Source organism: Rhopalosiphum padi, chromosome 1 (genome assembly GCF_020882245.1).
Source record: "Rhopalosiphum padi isolate XX-2018 chromosome 1, ASM2088224v1, whole genome shotgun sequence".
Classification (NCBI taxonomy): Eukaryota; Metazoa; Arthropoda; class Insecta; order Hemiptera; family Aphididae; genus Rhopalosiphum; species Rhopalosiphum padi.
The window spans coordinates 65,673,316-65,696,608 of NC_083597.1; the positions used below are offsets into that span (position 1 = coordinate 65,673,316).

General features: G+C 24.0%; 1 protein-coding gene across 1 annotated transcript; it reads right to left on the minus strand.

The window, feature by feature from the left end:
- Positions 1 to 3,250: 3,250 nt before the first annotated feature.
- On the minus strand, positions 3,251 to 22,854 carry LOC132931658 (uncharacterized). The gene is made up of 3 exons (XM_060997562.1): positions 22,697 to 22,854; positions 5,527 to 5,717; positions 3,251 to 3,621 (listed from the first exon to the last, which is right to left on the minus strand). Exons 1-3 carry the CDS (start codon positions 22,806 to 22,808, stop codon positions 3,565 to 3,567), a joined length of 360 nt encoding a protein of 119 aa, XP_060853545.1. The 5' UTR covers positions 22,809 to 22,854; the 3' UTR covers positions 3,251 to 3,564.
- Positions 22,855 to 23,293: the final 439 nt, after the last annotated feature.

A 23,293-nucleotide genomic window follows, 5' to 3' on the forward strand; every position in this document is an offset into this window, starting at 1 on the left:
TAAAATTAAAATACATTATAATAAAATATAGTAAAGTATTATTTTTTTATAATAATTTAGGACAATAGTATAACTTTAAATTAAAAAATAATATACAAATTATCGTACAATTTTTAATTATCGATAAGAGTGTTATAAAATATAAATACTTATATATAAGAAAAATAATAACTGCATGATTCTATCAAAATGGGAAATTTTGGCATGGTCGTATATGACCTAAATATTTCAAATTAAATGCAATCGACTCGATGATTCAAAGTTGGCGATACTTAAAAAAAAATTGGTTCTGAATTGCTGAGTAATGAAAATTGTTTTGTTTTTATATTCCTTATAATTTATTATTAAATATTTCAGAAAATTAATCGGTATTACAGCCATTTTTAGTTTTTAAAATGTAAATATAAAATTATTATTATTATTAAATATATTACATTATTATATAATAAAAGATTATTATTTTTTGAAGAAATCAGTAATTGTTTACTGCTTCGTTGAACTTACTTTCATTTTTTCAATACTATTTTCTAGAGTTAATAAAGCTTTGGAAACCTCTACACCGACTTTTAACTAGAGCGAAAAGTTACCGTAATTTATAACCAATAAAACGAAAATAAATATAAAATTACAGACGGGTTTTCATGAGTTAAAATACGATAAGAGACGATTAAAAAATAAAATATTTACATAATAATTCTATAGTTATCGAAAATAATAAGTTAATTTAATACATATTTAATTATAATTGTATAGTGAATTAATAATGAAAATACTATAAGAAAATAGAAATATATTTGGTGAATATACTTCGAATTGCTGAGCGTTGAACTGATGAAACTTCGAAATTCAAATTGACATGTGTTAGTAGCCAGTTTTCCTTAAATTTAATTTTGAATTATTGAGTGTACTTAAATTAATTATTTTTATTTTAATTACCACGAGATCTTTAAGAAAACGTGTATTTACTTCGAATTACCAAAAGTAATGTGTATTACAACAGTATAGTCAGTATAGGTATTTCATTTTTGGAGGAAAATAGTCTCGCCCATTATAAATAGGTATCTACTTACCGGTGTCTGAAAAGTACCTAAGTGGCTATGTTTAATGAATACCTATATAATAATATGTATAAATCAATAATATATTGTATTGCGTGTTATGATGAAAAATAAAATCATACAATTTCCAATTATTTGTTCGAATTGTAGGTGCTCATTGTAATTTTGCTCACAGAGTAAAAAACACTTACGAAATGTGTAAAAATATATAAGGTTTGCTTATAATTAGGGAACGGATTTTATTGTAATAAAAATATCAATATATGTATAAATTTTTCTTAAAATATGGAAAAAAATCCAAAATATGTAAATATTGAAAAAATGTATTAGTATTGAAAATTATAAATATTAAATAAAAGTAATACAAATTATGTAGGTATATAAAATTATGAATATTATTCCGGATCAAAGCAATGAGAAACAACATATTGTTGTAGGTTTATTAATAAAAAATTACAACGGTTTGGTCGGAGAATACTTTTGTATTGGCTAAAAGACCGTTTCACATCAACAGATGTGATAGGTGCATAGTTCTTATTCACTATATCAGAAGAAGTGTAGTCAATTCCCAAAATTTTTTTTTGCATTAAAGTATATTTTTAATTTATATTTTATAATAATCACATTCACGAATGAACGAAACATCAGCAATAGGGGACAGAGGTTTTCGACATCTATGAATGAAAAATATAAATAAAATAGACATAGCATAATAGTTAAAAAAGAAAATATTTGTGACGATTGACGAATAGTTCGTTTATTAAAAGTATTTGATTTTAAAATACAAATACGTCCTAGACAGTATTTAAAATACTTAACAAATACTTATATTAAAAAAGTATTTTAAATACTATAAAAGTATTTAAATAGGTACATGTACTCAAATACTTTTATTCAAATACTTTACAAGACTGTGAATTTTGAATATGTATAAACTCGAGATCGATTAATATCGAATTGTTAAAAGAAAAAAATGTGTATATGGTTAAGTATAATAATATTTATCTAGGTACATATTATTAATGTATTATATATTTATATACTTAGTACTTACATATTTTAACTGGTATAGTGTAATATTTGTATGGGTAAGCAGTATATAATTAATAATAATTATTGTTTTACCTATTTTTATTATAGATATATTTTCTATAATATTCACAAAATAATTTCAAAATTTATAAAAACACATAAAAAATAAATATTTAGGACCTATATAGGTAATTATTCAAATTATTAGGTATAGGTATAATAATAAATAATAATTTACACGTTACGTTCGAATTGCATTTTCGTGTGTGCCTACTGCCTATGTTGTATTATTAATACATAATGGTGTATAGGTGTAGGCACAAATAGGCGAATTATTTTTTTTGTTTTTTTTTTGAGGGGGGGAGGACCTAATTCCCCCATAACATTGATTTAAGAATATGTGAGGCGTATTCCTTTCACCAACCCTCCTCAAAATTCACAACTTTAGTTATCCACTTAGAAGTATAAAATATTGCTTACATAATTTACATTCAATATTAATTGATATATATGATATAATATACATCGTATATTGTGTATCTATTAAGCAATTAGAGTAAAATTTACAACTGGCAATTACATATATATTTGCAGTAAAATACTATATATTATACTTTTTGGTCATAATATATTATTCACTCCAAATATTTTTACTGAAAAAACAACACTTCTTACTACCCCACATTTATATCATGATGCAATAGCTACCAGAAAATGTACTATAAAAACAAAATTAAAAAAGACAAATGTTCATTTTTTTTCTATATTGGGTTAAATTTAAAAATTTTAGAAAAAATGATATTTGTAATTATTGGTACTCACTTTATCAACGATTAGATTTGTGGGTACTTAAATTTTTTTTTTAATGGATGGGCGTGTCTAAGTCGCATCTAACTTTTCTATATTCGCTAATGGGTATAAGAATTATAATAATAATACTCACAAATCACAATAAATATTATTATATTATATATTATAATGTCCAAACCGCATATTACTGTTATTTAATCAGAAAAAACTATTAGCATATATAAGATCGTATTCTATTTTGTATATATATATATATATATATATTATATATGTATACTAGGTATATAGGTATAAATGTAGGTGTACATACTTTGTTTTTGAAGTCTAATAAATTAAACATATTATAATAATATAGGTAACACATGATTTATTACTTGGTCTTATCAAAATAATATACCATCGCAATAATAATCATTATAAATAATAATAATAATAATAATAATAATATGATATTATATTGCTATAATCATCATCATCATCATTATACGTATATAACATAGTATAGGGCAATTAGAAAATATAAAGAGACGAGGGAAAATTGTTTTTATTTTTCTGTGGAGGGATTTTTAAGTCTAATCGATATGTCTGACGACAATAATGAGAATATTATGTGTGTCCGAATCAAGAAAACAGAATTGTTTCAATCTCTCGATCGGTTCTGTCTTCACATGTTGCTGTCGTTGCTAGGATGATTACTTTTGCGTTCGTTGTACATCTGCACCTGTAACAGATTGACGTGTGTTCATAATGTTTTCGGTCAACTGTCGAAGAAGACGTCACGCCAGCGCGTGTCGTCATCTCCGACTGTTACAACTTGTATAAAACGTAGCTAATATTATGTATTTAGTGGTTCCAATTTCGTGTATAGTAACCTTTGATATTATAGTTATTTGATCTATTATTAAACTTAACAGTTATCAAATGCAACAAGAACATTATCTGTGGCTCTCGTGGGTTTTTAAGATATTGTAATTTATTTGCGAGTTATTTAATATTTTACGTACATATAATTCACTTAAAAATTAAAATATCCTAAAAAAACAATTGAAAAAACACAGATATAGTGTTTTTCGGGTTTAAAGGTCGATAGTTCAAAATCGCACACATTTGATTGGCAGTTCAAAATTAAACAGCAAAATCATTAAATTGTTTTTTATCTGGACAAGTATAGCCATAATTTCAATAAACGCCTTAGGAATCAAATATAATGGTAAATAAGGCAAACCAAAATAAATTGTTTAACCATAATCCTGATTGTGAATTTTATCATTGTAATTGGTTTTTTAATATTGGAATAGAACAGATTTTTCTGTATAATCCCGAAAGTTTTATTTTATGATGTGGTGATTTTGATTAAATATGATTAATTGATGTGCGATACTAAACGATAATGTTATTTTAGATAAATGCATACGTTATTATTAATATATTATATCAATTAAATAAATGTGTGCGGTATTAAATGGGCTGGTACCGAATTGGTTCCCGAGCTCCAACCCCACTTGCCGAATTGGTTTCCGTTCTTAAAATGATATAATATATAACATTTTTGATCTTTGATTTGGAAGTCAACTAGTCCATCACTTAAGTTAGATGTACAAAATACAAATAATAAAATATAATTATACAATTATTTATAATCGTTGATTTGCAAATTTGAAGCAAACTTTCTTTAAGTATTCAATTCGCGTAAGCTTCTTATTAATGTACTCAGTCATATAATTTTCCAAGTATTAGTTAGTTCTTTCCTGTTTGCTAGTAAGTTTTCTAATATTATTTATTCGAAATTTAATATAATTTAATGTCTGAATGCTGTTTAAAGTTTCCATGAAATAAAATATATAAGGATGGACATTTGTAAATTCTTTATTCAGCTTTGAATGGAACGATTCACAACAATTTGTAGTCCTATCAATATTTTTGTCAAATCTAGCCCAAACACAAACAGGAACCAATTCGGCTCAACCTAGTAAAATATCTTTTTCAAACGGGAACCAATTTGGTTACTCCCATTGAATGGTTTGATTTGCGGAAAATATGCGGGATTAAGGTATAAAAGTGTGCGGTTTTGAACGACGACCTTTTTTTGAAAGTGTGCGGTTATGAACGACGCCCAATTATAAGTAAATTAGAAACTGCCAAATACACATTCACGTAGGTATCATTTTGTATGTTAGTACAGAGTTAGTAAAGACACATGCGGGTGTAGCGTCATCTTAAACGGTCAGTAGCACTTAGCACGCTTCGTATTTTATAGACACTACTCTACTATAATAGTAGATAAATTTTCACGTACGTAAAATGTAAATATTAAACACTAGATAAACAAAATTACACGATTGAATCGACGAGCATGACGATGATCGATAAAAATTAAGATAGAATTTACATAGATTTCACAAAACAATTTATTAATCGTACAACCGTAAAATAGAATTGCATAAGCATGCTAATCAATTGATAAACTTCATAACATATGCGTAAGACGTGAGACGTCATCGCAAACAGATGTTTATAATTTATATTCTACTACGAAACTATACTCGCAGATTCGATAAAGGTAATTAATTTTGTTCTTGAGATTTATTCTATAAAATCTATAATACCTATAAGTACGAAAACTAACCATTTTTTGCCAAAACGGTGTAAAGTGCGGCGACGACGGCTTTATTTTAAAGTACTTATTGATGGCGTCATCGATCTGGGTCTCTTCTTCACTTGTGATTGGCCAATCTCTAGCTGGTTGTTGCATGGGCATTTGAAAAGACCGTTTACCGTGAGCGCCGTAACAGGAATGGCCAAACATGGCACACCCGCCTGTCGAAAAAAAATAACTAATAATAAACCAGTGTAATACGGCTATTGTAGATTTGTAAATATTATTTATAACAGTTTTTAGATAAATTCAAGTAATAGTAGTAGTACCTCAATATTAACATAATAATATACTAGCTACTAAGCGAATGTTCAATTATATAATTATTTATTTTTATGACATAACTGGCCTATAAGTTTCAGAGATGTTTACGCAAAAAAAGTTTTTTTTTTTTTTTGGGGGGGGGGTGTTTTACCTTTTGAAATTTGAATGTTAAAAATAATAACTATTTTTTTTTCAACTAAAATAATATACCTACCATACGATTTATCAAGACACATACGATAAATTCTTTCGAGTTACAATACTAATTTTCTTAAATAGAATGACAAATATAGGTAGATGTATATTGTATATATAATAAAAATAAAAATCACTGAATTAAATCTATATACTTAATAAGTAACTAGTATTTTGTATTTGATAAATTATAATAATTAATAACCGTAAAAAACTCCGAAAATTTCGTGGGGCGTTTGAAACACCCTCTTGCAAACGTGCCCGATATGGTATAATAATGCTATTATATATCGATGCGTATTCACTTGTATTTAGTCGTAAATAAAATGAGAATAGGGTGTTCGGAAACATTTAAAATTAATTATTATAACATTGATCAAATAAGACCCGTAGCAATAGCTGACCACGTCGAATCTCCGGCGTTCGCTGCAGACGGTTAATGCGAAAATTGGTTTACATTTCAGCAACATAATAATATACCAAATGCCAAATAGGTGTACTCATATTATGTGTTCATTGTCGCAAGTTGCAACTTACGACGACAAACTTCAACCTTTGGTAATGCAATACCTATACACCCCAACACTCGTGCGTACTAAGTACCAACCACCAATAACGGATGACATTGCACAATTTTATTATTATAAATAGTACCTATACATAATTATTATCAGATCATATTAAAACAACATCGATGACTTAATAATATTTAATGTAACTATACGTTTGGGCAAGTTTCTAGTGTATTGTACATTTGTACGCTTTTATAAATCGACGAAGATCGTATTATAAATTATAATGTTATATTATTACAATTCAATCTACATTATACGCGTTATAGATATATACCTACAAGTTGTTATACATATTTAATAATATTATATTATCCCACCGATACGCGCGCATAAATACGCTTTGTTAATTAATACACAGACGTTTGAACTGCGAAGAGACGTCACCGATATTTCGATCGATTATACTACCTAATTAATTACAAACTTAAATTTGTGTATTTAGGTATAAAACAGTATTACGTTATGTATATAGTATAATATTGTATAATATTCTGTATTCTGATGTCGATAACGACCTTTTTAATGGGTTATTTTCACTTCGGGACATAATTTTTTCTTATGGGGTACTTAAAAAGTTGTCCTTATGTATAAATGACGGTAAATTTGTATTTTTTTTTTTTATTATTATTGTCAAACAAACTTTATTGAGATTATAATACGGATTGGGATAGAATTCTGGAGAATTAAGTATCATAATAACAAATTATACATAATATTCAAGTATAGAGGGTATAAATGATTTGTCATCTAGGATTTTTGAGTACCTAGCCCTAGGTAATACAGTATAATACGAATACCATTTAAAAATATTCAAGCAATGTTAACTAAAAAGTGCCGTTTAGTTATTTTTCTTTCTAATAATTTACAAAAATATTAATTGTTAAAAAAAATATTTTATTCGATGACAAATACCAACTCGGGATACTCCGTATCACTTTATATACATATTTTAACCTTAACACATTGTATTCTACCTGGTTTATGATTGGGCCCCAACGTACAACAATTTTTTACTGGCCTTTTTACATGATTGTAGTACCTACAATCATACATTTTTTAAATGTGTACAGATGTAAAACAATCAATTTCGTATTAAATATATTACTAAGCTGTTAGTGACTAACTTAATTATTTTTATGTTGTTAAAATCCAACTATTTTTTCAAAGTCCAATCTAAAACTGACGTTATTAATATTGAAGTGGAACAATTTTTATCAAAATTGAGTTATATATCAATTCTAATTGAAAATATAGCAGAACATTTTTTACGTAAAAATGGTACCTATTTACATTTATTGATTAATTATACTGTTAAAATATTATAATATTTAATCTTATTTATATACCATCTATAAACTACACAAAAAATAGAATATGAATTAAATTTTTTTCACATTTCACAAAGTAATTAAATTAATGCTTTATAAAAATGCAAAATGAAAATTTAGTAAAAAGATTATTATTTAAACTCACTAAAAAAATATCACAAAAATATGATTTTACTGTAGTTGTTGATCTAAAATTAATACATATTAATTGTTCTTACATTTATAGACATCGATTATTATATAATCGTAGTAATAGTTAACAAGCCTGTTGATAGTAGAAAACATTTTTATTACATAAAGGGTGTTTTAAGGAGATACAAACTTCTGTTTTTCAAATGACAACTCTCTTTTTATATTGTAAATTATCAAGTGGATAATTTTTTCGACTATTTGTGTGTACCTGATTCAAAAATCGAACGAGTAGTTTATCACTAATCAAAATGCTTATACTAAGTATAATATGCCTAGCCTTTAAAGCCTAAAGGTGATTTTATAAGAATATAAAAATATAAAATATATGTGATATATGTAATATTGTATATTATATTTATTACAATATTAATATATTGGACTATTTTTTACAAATTATAAATAGGTATTAATCGATTAATATCAACTACTTAAGTTTTCAAAAAGTCATAAACCATAGCTCCCATAGCTTCCAAATCCATTACTATATCATGTGAACCTTATTATCATTTGTACAAAAAATTAAAAAACTCAAAAACTACGCGTTACTGTTTAAATTTTTATATGTCAAAGTGTGTAGGAAATCTGATCTAAATCTACTAAATAATTTATTGTTTGAAAAGAGATTTTCGTTTAAACAATAGAAGTTTGTAATTCCATGTTCAATACAGTCAGTTGTTAAGAAGTACCAAAAAACTCTAGAAAATATGGTTTTGAAGGAAGAATATTTAAAAGTTATAAAAATCAGAATTTTAATAAATTTATTATTAAATGAAAAATGGGGGTGAACGTACTTGGTAAGTCACTTTGTAATTTGTATATGCAGTTAGGCCATTGATACGATATTGTTGCATTCTGTGCGACCTTATCGTTTTTCAAAGGAGTGCGGGCGGTGGGTTGTTTTCTGCTGGGTTCAATCCCTTATTCCATTGTTAGTGACTATGGGTGTGGGTATATATATATTATAAGCATTTGTCACATGTGAAATACAAAAACACGCTTGCCCTGCGAGCATTTTAATCGGATCAACTGGTCTTGATATTATACACGTAAATATATATGTACATCGTAAACAGTAAGAGCCAAAAGCTAGTGCAGCAGCAGAGGATGTGTGCAGTGTGCGTATGTGTATGTAGTATGTATGTATGTTGTATATTGTAGTACATACATACATACATATATATATATATATATATATATATATAATATCTCATTATACAGGCTTATGTCGAGAAAGGGCACGTGTTTTCTCAGCACCGAATAACATAACATATATCTATCGTTGTCGCTGTCACCGACGGTCGTGTATATTATTATTATCACAATTCACTCATACATACACACTCACACATACATATTAGGAACCTATACCTAACTTGTGTACTTTATCGGTTACATATTTGTATAAGGTAGACTTGTAACGCAACAATAATATTTTAACAATATAAATCTCCAATTTTGTATTTATTTTTTTAAGCCCGATTACATATTTTATACATACAATATAATGTTATACAAGGTACCGCAGGTACACAATATACACGTGTAACAAAATGTTTTTAACGAAATGTTTTTTTCAGTGTTATCGTAACTGCTAATGTGCAGCGGATATGTTGAAATCGATTTTAAATGAAACTGATTTACGTAACTTTAAATAATACTGGATGAATCATTTAATGGTAAATACTACTAATTATTAATTATCACGAATAGTACCTATATTAACGTTTTTGAAAAAAAATTTTTAATTTGCGTAGAACTCATTAATAAACAAAATTGTAGACAATTTATTTTAATTTTTTACTTTTTTGAATGATAAAATACATTTTTCATTTCTTTTTCTGAAGCAATTAAGTTTTCTAAGAATTTTTACGTATACACCCGAATTTAAACGAGTAATTAATAAGCTAAACTTATGAGTTTTATTTGTTAAGTGGAGTATCATTTAAACTTATATATATATTATATACACATCACGCAAAAGTAATTAATGACTCATTCAAAATTCGATTTTAAATTTATTAAAAAATAATTGAAGTGCAAATTATATATTTTAAAAATATAACTAACTTGTAAAGTATTTTATATTTTAAAAATGGATTGAATGAGACAATTTAGACTTAAGAATTGTTGTACGATTGTTTGTACTGCTTAAGAAGTGTCCTTTGGTGATATAAACTTCAGTTTTTCAAATGACAACCCCCTCTCAACACTTATACTGTAAATTATTTAATAGATCACTTTTTATAAAATGTTGAAGTGCCAAATTCAAAAATTGAACGAAAAGTTTTCAATTATTAAAATTCTTATAATAAGTATCAAGGATAATCGAGTTTTTAAAAATTTTGCTTTTGATATGAGGTCATAGGCACGACAATTTTTTCATAAAAATCAATCACAATCAAATATATTGTCATTTTAAAAATAGAAGTATATATGTGTCTCACGAGAAAACTCTTTAAGTATTACTAAAAACTCCATTATATATGTATATAAATATAAATATTAACCATAGTTAAGATTCTTGAGATTTTTTTAAAGATTTTTAATACTTAAGTAATGTTTTGTGGTGATACAAACTTTGTTTTTGAATGATAGCCGTTCTTTCTACTATAAAGTATTTAGTGGATAATTATTTTATAAAATGTTGATATACTTAATTAAAAATTCTAATGATTAATTTTTTAGTTATTAAATTGTTTTATTAAGAATAAAAATGTTTAAACATGTTTGTATACAAATATAAATTAGATTGAATCAAGTATTTATTATTTTTATATTGGTTTTGAAAATTATACATTTTGATAGATTAATATTGTTTAGTGATTACTTAAATATTCAAGTCATCATCATATTTTATAAACCAATTATTATGAATTTATTGTAATTAGGTAGTACCCGGAGTTCAATAACTCAAAAACTACTCGTTCGAATTTTAATTTGAAATATTTTGAATACGTCATTATTTTTAGAAAAACTTTCCAATAATAATTTACAGAAAAAAAGGGGTTGTATTTAAAAAAATAAACCAGAAATTTGTATCTTCGGGAATATTTCTTAATTAGTACAATACAATCTCAAGAATTTGAAAATATTTAAAAATTTCCAAAATCAGATTTTGAATAATTGTATTATTAAATATGAAAAAGTGTATGGCACTTGAGCATGCTTGGTAAATCAACCAGTATAATAGTATTATAATTTATGCGATGCTTATTAAAAATTAACTTATCGGAAATAATACTTACATGGTTAAATTTAGATTTGTAAGTTACTAGTTAAATATGACTATTTATACTTTTAACCTATTCATACTGTTTTACCGTTTCACGGCGATAAGTTAGTATTAATGGTATTAGTAATATCAACCACAAAAATTATTAAGTTACACAAATATACTTAAAATATAACAGTATAGGTATCTACTAAAAACATAATTTTGTATAAAAATATTTTAAAGATAAATATTAAGATATAATAGATAATAATAAATAATAATAGAAAGAATATAAAAAATAAGAATTATTAAGTAGGTACTTTTTGTTTTTATCATTAAACAATTTGTATTCAGCTTGAACGGATATTAAAGTTTCGTGTTTACAATTTTAAGTTATTGTGATAGACATATAATGTATATTATGGCTGCGTTTCATTTTATTCTGTTTACAATAAAATTATGATGGTATACCTACCTAATACATATCTATCTCGAGGTTAAACAATAACGGAAAACGATTATTATTTATAATAAAGTTCAGTCATTGGAAATATTATAAGCTTGTTGAAATTAAAATCGATTTTGTCACATAATTAATAACGTTTCGGATAACATATTATAAAACGGTAAAACGTCCCTGACGCATATTAATGCATGTATCCGGAATCCGGATCATTTGTTATTCGATTTAAATCGCAACCTTCCTTTAAGTACAACATGAATTTCTATTTATTATTTTTCCCAATTACTTCTGGTATCAATTATTATATCATACCACACTGTGTTGCCTGTGCTATTCTGGTTCCTTAATTATTTAGGTACCAAATAACGCTAGCAAACCGAAAAAAAAAAAACAAAAAGAATAAAGTTTTGAATAAAGTTGTCAATGACATAAATAATATTATTTTTTCATATCATTTATTGGTAAAATTGTGTGAATAAAGTTAAATTTTGATTTAATTATTTCAAAAGAAAATCTGTAAGTAGTTAGGAATAGTCGAAATATATAATCGTTTCATAAATTGCACATATTTTTAAATTTTTTATTTAATATCGATTTGAGTGTAAGTTGAAATAAATATATAATAAATATACACATTTGTTTATTATGGTCAATCATTTATAATTTTTAAAGTTGATCTTATTCTATATTATTGATGTATTTTTTGTACAACATTCAGGTCTAAATAGTTGATTATGGTTAGAATGATGTATTAGTATTTTTTTTATTTTAGATATAATTGAAGCTATTTAACAAATTAATAACCTAGCATATACTATATCAAGTATCAGATTGAATTTGTTATCTATTTATTTATAATGTAAAGAATAAGAACCAAAGCCAGATGTTATTGTCTTTGAATTAAATGTAGTATGTGACATTGTATAAAATGAAATAATGTTTCAAAGATATAGGTAGATACTAAACCTTTAGTCCCGTTTAATTTTACGTTATTTTATAAATAAATGTTATTATTTACCCGCATTAAACTGTTTGAGATTTTTGTTAATATTTAATAGAGAATGTCTTTTATTGTTTAAATTGTAACAACGTTATAATTTGAAAATATTCTATTAATATTTTATAGTTTTATTAAAACAGGTAAGAACAATAAAGTTGTTAAAAATTTATTTCTATTGTTTAAAATATAAATTTAGAACCATATAATTGTTTTTGAAATTAAATATTGGTACATTACAATATCTATAGGCGTATATTAAATTAAGCATTACGATTTTCGAGTAGGCGATAAAAAAGTGTCACCGATTATTTTTCTTGAAATTTGTAACTCAGAAAATATTTGAAATGTTTACTATACGTGAAAAAATATTTATTATATAATAAAATAATAAAGACATGATGTGTACTCCAATTAAGTAATTAAGTATTCATAGTCAAATTATTTTCATGTATTATTATAGTCTCTAACAGTAAAACCATAAAATATAAAGCTTAAAGCTTTATAGAATTGATTAAATTAGACAGGTTATTTAATTGAGACATCCACGTGTATTAATAAAAATGCACGACTAAAAAATATTAGTAAAATATATATGATATTATATTATTTGCAAATATTATTTAAAAAAATATTATATTTTTTTATTTTTGTAGACATTCAATTCAGTTTAAAAATAGTTTGTATAAATAAACTTTGAAATAAATCAAAGATCAAAGAATTTTTTTAGAAACTTTTGAGTTATTGGTTAGTATAATCATTATTATGTAAATATATAAGAAAATCACGTAATACCAATATCATTGATGTTTAGACAATATTAAATAGTACAAGTAATGTTATTGTTTTTTTCTTTTAAATCTAAAATAAAATGTTCCTATCTTATTTGCTATACCAACATCTATAGAAATATTATTCTAAGATTGTCATGTCAAATGATTTTAACATAAATGTACATTTACATACTTTAGTTTATAAGAGAAAATAAACTCTTTCGTGAATAGGTAGGTAGTATATAAAATAACATTTTTTTTTTAATAATAATTAATAATCTACATTCTACAAACATTATGAGTTCTTATTATACGTATTTGCTTTTATATTTACATTTCCAATACTGGTAAGTATATATAAGTATTACATTTTATAATTTTCATTTATTACATAAAAATATAACATGACGTTTGATGTCTTATGAGTTTATTTTTATTTAAGACATATTAAATCAATCAAAAAAAAAAACAAATTTCAAAAATATAATATTTTATTATGTTGTTTTAAATTCAATTTAATTAATTTTAACTAGACTTTAATTCATATTTGAATGACATACCATTGTTGCTATTGATTTTTGAAATTAATACCTTAAAATTATTTGTTAAAATTATTAAGATATTAGTGTAAAGAAAATGTCATTCTTATAATACAATTATTAAATGTAACTACATAATAAGTTATATTAATAAACAAAAAGAAAGACTAAAGATTATTATACAAAGTGAATCACCGTATATGACGAGAAATTTAAAGTTACAAGATGTTAATAGACATTTTAATTTAACAACCAAGTGGTGACAGTGCTATATAACTTAAATACTTAATGCATTTAAAATATAATTTAATTAAAAAAAAACTTTACTATGAAAAATAAAATTATTTTAAAATTAATTTTTATATGATTAGTGGACATTAGTAAGACAGAATTTATTAATTTAAGCCAGGATGATTAAAAAACTAAAGCTAGGATGTCACGGTTTCAATAATATGTATAATAAAAACAGACAACAACGATATTATTTATTAGACGTCCAAAGTCTAAACACAACGCAGCAGGAGGACAAAACGATTTGTTTATTTAAAAAACAAAACGTAATTAAATATGGTTTTAAAATAACGAGGTACCCAAAAAATGAAACAACACATTTTTAATTTATACAAATCAAGAACAAAATTTAGATTTTAATTATTTTAATTTTGGGTCTATTAAAGTAATTTATTATATTTTCATTTAGTCACAACTAAAATAAAAAAAAAAAATTAGCAAATTTAATATGTAATTATTATTTTATTTTAATTGAATACTGGTTCACATCATAATGGAATATGATAAATATAAACTAATATTACCTATTATGTTTCATTTATTTATAATAATAAATACATTTTTCAATTTTTATGAATAATACGATGAGTATAGGAACTTGTGTTCCGTGGGCAATAGATTAGAATTATGTAAAAGTATAAAACATTAAAAAACAACAGCAGGTAAATTTTGGTATTCTGATTTAAAAGAAATATAGAAAAATTTTGTTAGGTATACCTACGGGTTACAGAATAACAGGTGGTCAAGAAGGATAGTCAAAGTTTAAAACTGGAAGTGAGCACATGTTATCAAAATGATCGTAGGATTTTTAGAAGAATTTAAAAAACGAATAAAATAATATTTTAAATTTTACAAACGTTAATAAATTGAGTAGGTTGGTTACCTAGCTAAAAAAATAAAAATAAAAATACATATTAGATCAAAACAATATACATTTATTGCATGTCTGAGTATATATAATAGAGAATAAATAACAAAATGCTATTATTATATTGGCAAATGTATTAAATAATTACATAGTATTTTGAAATATATATAATGAGCTTAAAATTGAAAAAAAATATTAATAGGTTTTAATTATTGGATTGTGGGTGATATTATATTTAAATAATTACGTTATTATAGATTATAGAAGTTTTCATTAATTTATAGGACATTTTATCAAATAAATAAATATTAGGTTTTCCAAGATCTAGTTAAAATGTATACTTAGTTTTAGTGTTTTTGTTTTTAGGTACGAATTGGTAACATGATAAGAAATATCTAATGATTTTATTTTTTATATGTTATTCGTATTACACAGAGAGAGAAAAAATCTGTTTTTTTTACTAAACCGTGGTAAACAGAAATCACGGAGACCCATACGTCAAATAATAAGAGTTCAACTAAAATCCTTAAAAATCCTTATAGATTCTTCCCGACAGTCGATGTACACGTGATTCGTATTATGTACGACCGGAAATGCTTATCCTGACAGCTTTACTATAGTGTCTATCCTACGAGTTAACCCTGCTTGCATTGTAAAGTAAAAAATAAACTAATAAAACTGCCGTCGCTATTGCATAACGACAAATAATGTAAAAATGGCATTTTTTTACGAAAATAAATAACAAATGAATTATAAGTCATACGGAGGTGATGCGCGTAGTAATAAAAATCGTCACGTGCGATATTTTCATCTCACAAACGATGAATTCCAATATTCACAAGTATCATAATTCATTTAAACGTTTATTTATGACGTCCGTTGAACTATTCACTAACGCAGGTTGAACTGGATCAAATAACGGTTTCATTATGCATGTAAAGCGTAGGTATACCTAACGGTCTTGCGATGTTCGATTATACCTAGGTATATAAATACAGGATGATTTACCAACCATGCTCACACCCATTATATTCCTTTAATAATAAATTTATTCAAATACTGATTTTTGACATTTTTAAATATTATATTGAAAAGACCATACATTTAAATTCTTGAGATTTTTTTATACTACCCATTTAAGGAGTGCCCCGTGGAGATATAAACTTCTGTTTTTTAAATGACAACCTACCCCACCATTTCCTCCACTGTACATTATTTAATGGATCATTTTTTTAAAAAATGTTGAAGTATCTAATTTTTGAAATCAAATTAGTAGATAGTCTCTTAGTTATCAAAATGCTTATACTAAAGATAATCTAGTGCTTAAAAATGGTTTTACATAAGTATAAATAGATATAATAAATTATAGATACAATTAAAAATATTATAAATATTGATGTATTTATATTAATTACTAAAATTTTCAAATTATCATAATTTACATATCTTCCAAACCCATCTTGGACCTATTATCTTTAGATCTTTAGTACATACAATTATACAATTATATTACTCAAAAACTAGTCGTTTGAATTTTGATTTTGATACGAGGCTTACAACAAGTTTTTCATAAAAATTAAGTCTCTTGGATTGTCATTTGAAAAACAGAAGTGTGTGTATCCACAGAAAAAACTTCAAGTAATATACGTACAAATCTCAAGAATTTGAAAATATAGTCATTAAGCATTTATTTAAAAACTCAGTTTTTGAATAACTGCATTATAGGAGGGAAAGGAGCTCACCTCCTGAATCATTCCATATATTTATTTTCACTGTGTATGTTATTTTATAGTAATCTTGTATTTAATACGTCATAGTATAGGGCACAACCATGATACATATAACACTTTAATACATTTTATATAAACTGATATAAAGTTACATCACTGGATGGAATTTTCCATAAACTACTAACCAATTACTACCCTTGTATCGGTTATATTTACTGTAAAAAAAAAAACATATTTTCAGATTATTTAATAAATATTCAAAAATAAAATATGTATGCATTATGTATATACCGATACATTAACTGAAGCTGTACCAAGTATAAAATTTTTTGCATTTTCCAGTTTATAGATCTATCTATCGATTTATTTTAAAGTATACACGCTTCCTACAACATATAGTGTTTTTTCACGATATTTTTTAGATAAAATCTATTCCCAGTTATTTTATTGTGTTTACCTTTAAATTATTTTCAACAACAATGAATTTAAATTTAAACTGAATACCTATCAGACTCTTATGTAGGTAGTTAAATTATTTGACATTGACTAGCATTATTTTAGATAAAGGCAACGTGAATCGTGAAGAACCTAATTCAAAATAAATATTATACTTCCTGAAACGACAATGCATTTTTGATACAAAGTAAACAAACACTAAAAATATAGAGACTGGAAAGATTAAAAGTAATGGTCTATTTATAGGTGAAACAATTCGACCAAGGAAATAATATTGTAATTTATTGTGAAAACAATTATTATTTAAAATACAAAACGTGAGAATTGCATAAACAAATTATTGCAATTATACTCTTTTAAATATAGATGAAAAAATTGGAATCGTAAAAACTAAAAATATACTTTCTTTAAAAGTATGGTTATTTTTTTTTTAAACGTCACATAAAATATTTGTCATTATTTTAGATTCTGAGTGGAGCGATTTTTTTCTTGTATTATTTTGCACTTTAACTAATGCTTATAAATAATAACAGTTCGATTACTTTATTTCTTACAAATAATCAAGTTAATTAAGTTAGCAGCTTAATACCTACAAGGCGAAGTATTTAATCATTCAAAGCGATTGATATCTTATTTTAATTGAAAATAATAGTTATTAAAAATTGTTATTTCTTTTTTTTTATCACGACCACTAAGACAATAATTATTGTTAAACATAGTATCAAAAAAAGTTTAGATGTACTTTTTACTGTTAAAATTAAGTAAATTATTTGATTAATCTTACAATACCATTTTAATCGGATATTATTTTAATAAGATTAAATGTTTTCAGTATATTTCTTATAGTATAGAAGTACAGTTTGACGTAAGAATACCTTACACTTTATACCGACACAATGATGAAAATTATATATAAAGTTTTTATAATAATTTATCAGATCCTCCGATTGAGTAAAGAAATATTAGGCAAAACCTTTAATTTATATCAAAGGAATAAAAACAAATTTTTCACAGCATTAATCCTTAACTTTCAGATTGTTTAATGTTCATACATCATACTTAACTAAAACAACACTCGTAGGGTTAATATGTCTTAACCTCGTTAAAAATTTTTTGCACTACTACAGCTGATAAAATCATATTAAGGAACCGGGTAATTTGTTGAATGATTAATACATTTAAAATTATCTATTACCTATCGAATTTTGTTATTATAGTGTGTTTATTATTCCTTAACTATCTATTATTGAACAAACTGTTTTTACATTTTTGTTTGTGCAGAGTGTTATTGTATGTCTATACGAGTAAACAAAAAAAATCATTATTATTAATATATATATATTATATACTTTTTTTTATAGTTATATAGCATTTTTAAAGTTAGTGTGGCGAAAATATTAGATGTATCTACTATTTGCATGTATTGGAAGTTAATATTTAGTAAAGGATAACATAAACTTATTGAGCATGTAATAATAATTCAATCTAATTGCAGTGATTATGTAATAATATTTTAATTTGGATAAACAATTCGAATATCATGATATTGCAGCCACTCCAATAATATATATCGAAATAGTATAGTATATAATATAGTATCAATATGATTATTAATAAAAATACAAAATAAAATATAATATTTTCTAAAATATTTTTTATTTGTTGAGACAATAATAATTAATAACCAGATTTATCTAAATAGTTGTTAGTGCAAGAATGTAACATGGATATTGAATAACTAATATTTATTGTATTATTGATTTCCAAATAATTTGGGTGATATTATAGATTTTTGTTTAGTTTTATATTTTCTAAGTTCCATTCAATTCTCACTGTTATATACTTAAAAAAAAATATATTTACTATTTAATTTATATTCGTATTATGTAATATAAAAGCTTTATTAAATAAATCATTATTAAAACTATTTAAATTAGATCAATATTGAAATGCAGATAAATAATGTGTGATAGGTACCTAATTAAATTTATTCGCTGTGCATATAAAAATATTTTAAAATAGAAAAGTAATAAGTCATTTTAGAGCTTTTGCATAAAGCAAAATGACAATGATATTACATGTCAAAGAGAATGAATCTAGTTATTATTGATCTTAATTTTCTTTGATTTTTTGTATTATTATATTATTATTTTTAATATTCATCAGTTTTCAAACGTAGATTTTTTTTGATTTATTTCTATACCACATAAATACACGGTTTTAAATGCTTTACATTTTCCATAAGTTATATTTATACATTTTCAAAGAATATATAATATAATAAATTATTGACATAATATTTTAAGATCTATATGTATATAGTGATGTAATTATTACGATAACGTGACATTGGTAGTTTTGAAAGATTGAAAGGATAAAATTTAAGTTATTTTATTGAAAAGTTGAAATCATATATTATATGTATCTGTCGTCTGTCACGAATGTTCAATTTGTCGTCGATTCAAAAAATTGAGATATTACTAATAAAGTTTTGGTTTCTTCTCAACTCCAAACAATAAGTTGTTAGTGCTTAAATTATTTTATTCTTTCTAAATATGATTTTTGTACTTCACAAAGTAATCAGAAATAGTAATTTATATTTATTTTACTTGTTTCAAATAAAATGTTCAAATATAAACACTATAAAAATTAAATAACAAAATATCTGAACGGAACTAATACGTAATAACTTAATATATATCACAAATTATGTTAAGTCCAATTGTATAAAGTGTCTTATATTATTATTCAATCCAATGTAATTTTAATGTGAAACTGTCAAATCACTGTATATTATTGATTTTTGGAAATAAATTAAAAATTATCAATATTTTGAATAAATAATTTATTATTCTTTTTTATCACTGAGTGGTAGTATTTTATAAATAAGTCATCTAACAAGACATAATATTATGAAATGCGTACTGTTTAGAAATTAAAAGTGTAAACTTTTTATTATTTGTTATGGAAATAAATAGATATATAATATTAAAAATAATGACATTTTATATTTTATAGTAGTTATATATATATGTATAAAGTATATTGTCTATTATATCATATTTAAATGGTGAAGTAAATGTTTTACTTAAAAATATATTCTAAATTTCTTACGTTACTTTTATTAAAAGGTTTATGTATTATACTATTTATACTGTTATTTTATTTATGGATATTATTTCCTGAAGTTTTTAATCGTTTTTCTCGGTAAACAAACTAAACGGGATTTAGTGAGATTTCAGAATTTTTCGTTTATTTTATATTACTAAGTTATTCCTGAATTTTATTTTCGTGTTAAACGATTATTGCTTTTTAGCTTGTATCAGTAAATTATTAATTATTACATTAAAATAAATAAATGAGTGATAGTATAGACTAATATGGCTTTTAATCATAATAGGTACATATTTAAATAATTATAATTAATTATATTTTTAAAATATGTTTAAATTTTGAAATTAGTTGTTTTAAAGTTTATTTTCAATTTTTAATAAAGGGTTATATTGCTTTAAATTGTCTAAAATTATTTCACAAATAAACTGTAGATGGTTATAAACTTATCTATACATTTATTGTTCTTAATATGAATAGTTAGTATAAAAATGAAAAACATAATCATAGACCTTAGGCGCATAGACATAGACCATAGCAAAAATTATAAAAATTATAGTGTTGAATATTTAATTATATTAATTTTTGTAGTCACAATTTTGACACACAAATAGACTAAGCGTATAATAATTATTAGGTACCCATGATATTATTCTGGCATTATGCATATACATTATACATACACGTATTCACATTTTAAGATATCAAATTATATATACTCGTATATATAATACATTGTAGAAGTATTCAATAAATATGATCGAGGTCAATAATTTATTCATTGGAACAGATAATTGTTATATTTATTTATTTTATGTTATAAGCATAAAGATTTAGTTGTAATTGTTATTGCACGGCGATATATACAGGCAATATTAATGCACACATGTTATACAATACTATTTGGTATACGTTATCCAAAATTCATAAATTTTAATAATGCATACACATAATAATATATACTTTTCATTGTTAATTCTAAAATAAATGAATGCATAACTATTAATCTATGGAAACAATCTTAAATTTTTATTATTATTAAGTAAAAATCATTTTGGAAAATTAATATAATAAAGATATTAATATGTAGTTTTTATATGACGTATATTGTATATATATATTGAGTACTAATTACATTATTAGGTAAAAAATCGTATCAAATCAGAGTGATGTATTTTAGATATTTAAAAACATAATTTTTGTCAAAAGAATATAAATGTACAGTTAATTTATATTTAATTAAGTTAGTATACTTATTATTTTAATATAAATGTATATTAAAACATATTACTATGATGATATAATGTATTTATTTTTAATTAAATTCGTAGTATTTGTAAATGTTTTTATAGGTAGAATAATCAGTTTTGATAATTATAAATTAATGGGTTATATTTGTTGAATTTATTGTTGGTATTTTACATGTAAATAAAATTGTTTTAATTGTATTTATTTATATACCACGTGATAATTATTTTGTGTTAAATTATATTTATTTCATAAATATTATATTTTTTATATTTAAAAAAAGTTCTTAATTTATTGAAATGCTTTAATGTTTATAAATTATGAATGCGTGTACTTCTATATAATTGATGATATGGAACCACGTTTTAAAAATTTTAATAAATGATTTTGGTTTGTTATATTGTATAAAATCGAAAAAGATTTTTAAAATTATTATTTCTATTAATTGTTTTGACAGAAAAAGAGATGAATGTGGTAAGCGATTGACAATATACCATTTAGTTATCAAATGCGTTGATTGATGGTTTAAATAAATAATTTGTCTATTGAAAATAATTTAAGATTTATATATAAATATATTATGTATTTTTACTTATGATTTATTTTTTTAAATGTAGAAAAACATTAAACAAGAATGCACTAAACTAATGCAAAATATTTTATTAAAAAAATAATAATAAATAAAACATTAAAATTAATATTACGATTGATATTGGTTAAATAAAAATGTCTATGACGTTTAAAGAAACATTTAATTATTATTTTATTTTTGCTATTTATATAATAATAATACTTAAAATGTACAATACTTTCATAGTATGACTGGTTCGTAATTAAATAATTCTAATTTTTAAAACAAGTTATAATTAAGTTATTAATCATAAATAATTACTTACGTTTAGCTGATCCATTATCCACTGTAAATATGACTACAATTGAGAGTAAAACCATACAAAAATAGCACGTTGTTGCGATTTGTGGTCTCAAAGGCATGGTTATACTATACATAAGCACAAACACTGATAGTCAATCGTCAAAATGAGCTTTTGCCCCGAAAGTGACCCGCTACATCGTAAACGCAGGTCTTTTATACCTTCCACCCTTGTTTGCGCACACCCTGTTTGTGTGTGCGTGTAGGCGATTCTCGCTCGCGTAGACTGAAACCTTTTCTCGATGAACAGCAGCAAGTATTTTTTTTAACAGAATTCATTCAAATGTTATGATTTTATAAGGTGTACGAATAATAAAATACCTAAGTGAGTTGTAATTGAACACATACTTATATTAGGTTAATTAAAAATAGTTTATATAGTTATGATTAATTCTAAAAAAATTTAAAAAGTTAAACACCTATTGATAATATAGTCGGTTCAATTAATTTTATATAAACAGGTACCTAAATATTATTATTCATTTCTAGAAATTAAAAATTACTTAATAAATAACGAACTGGATAATTCGTTTTTAACACTAATACTGTTATATAATGTACC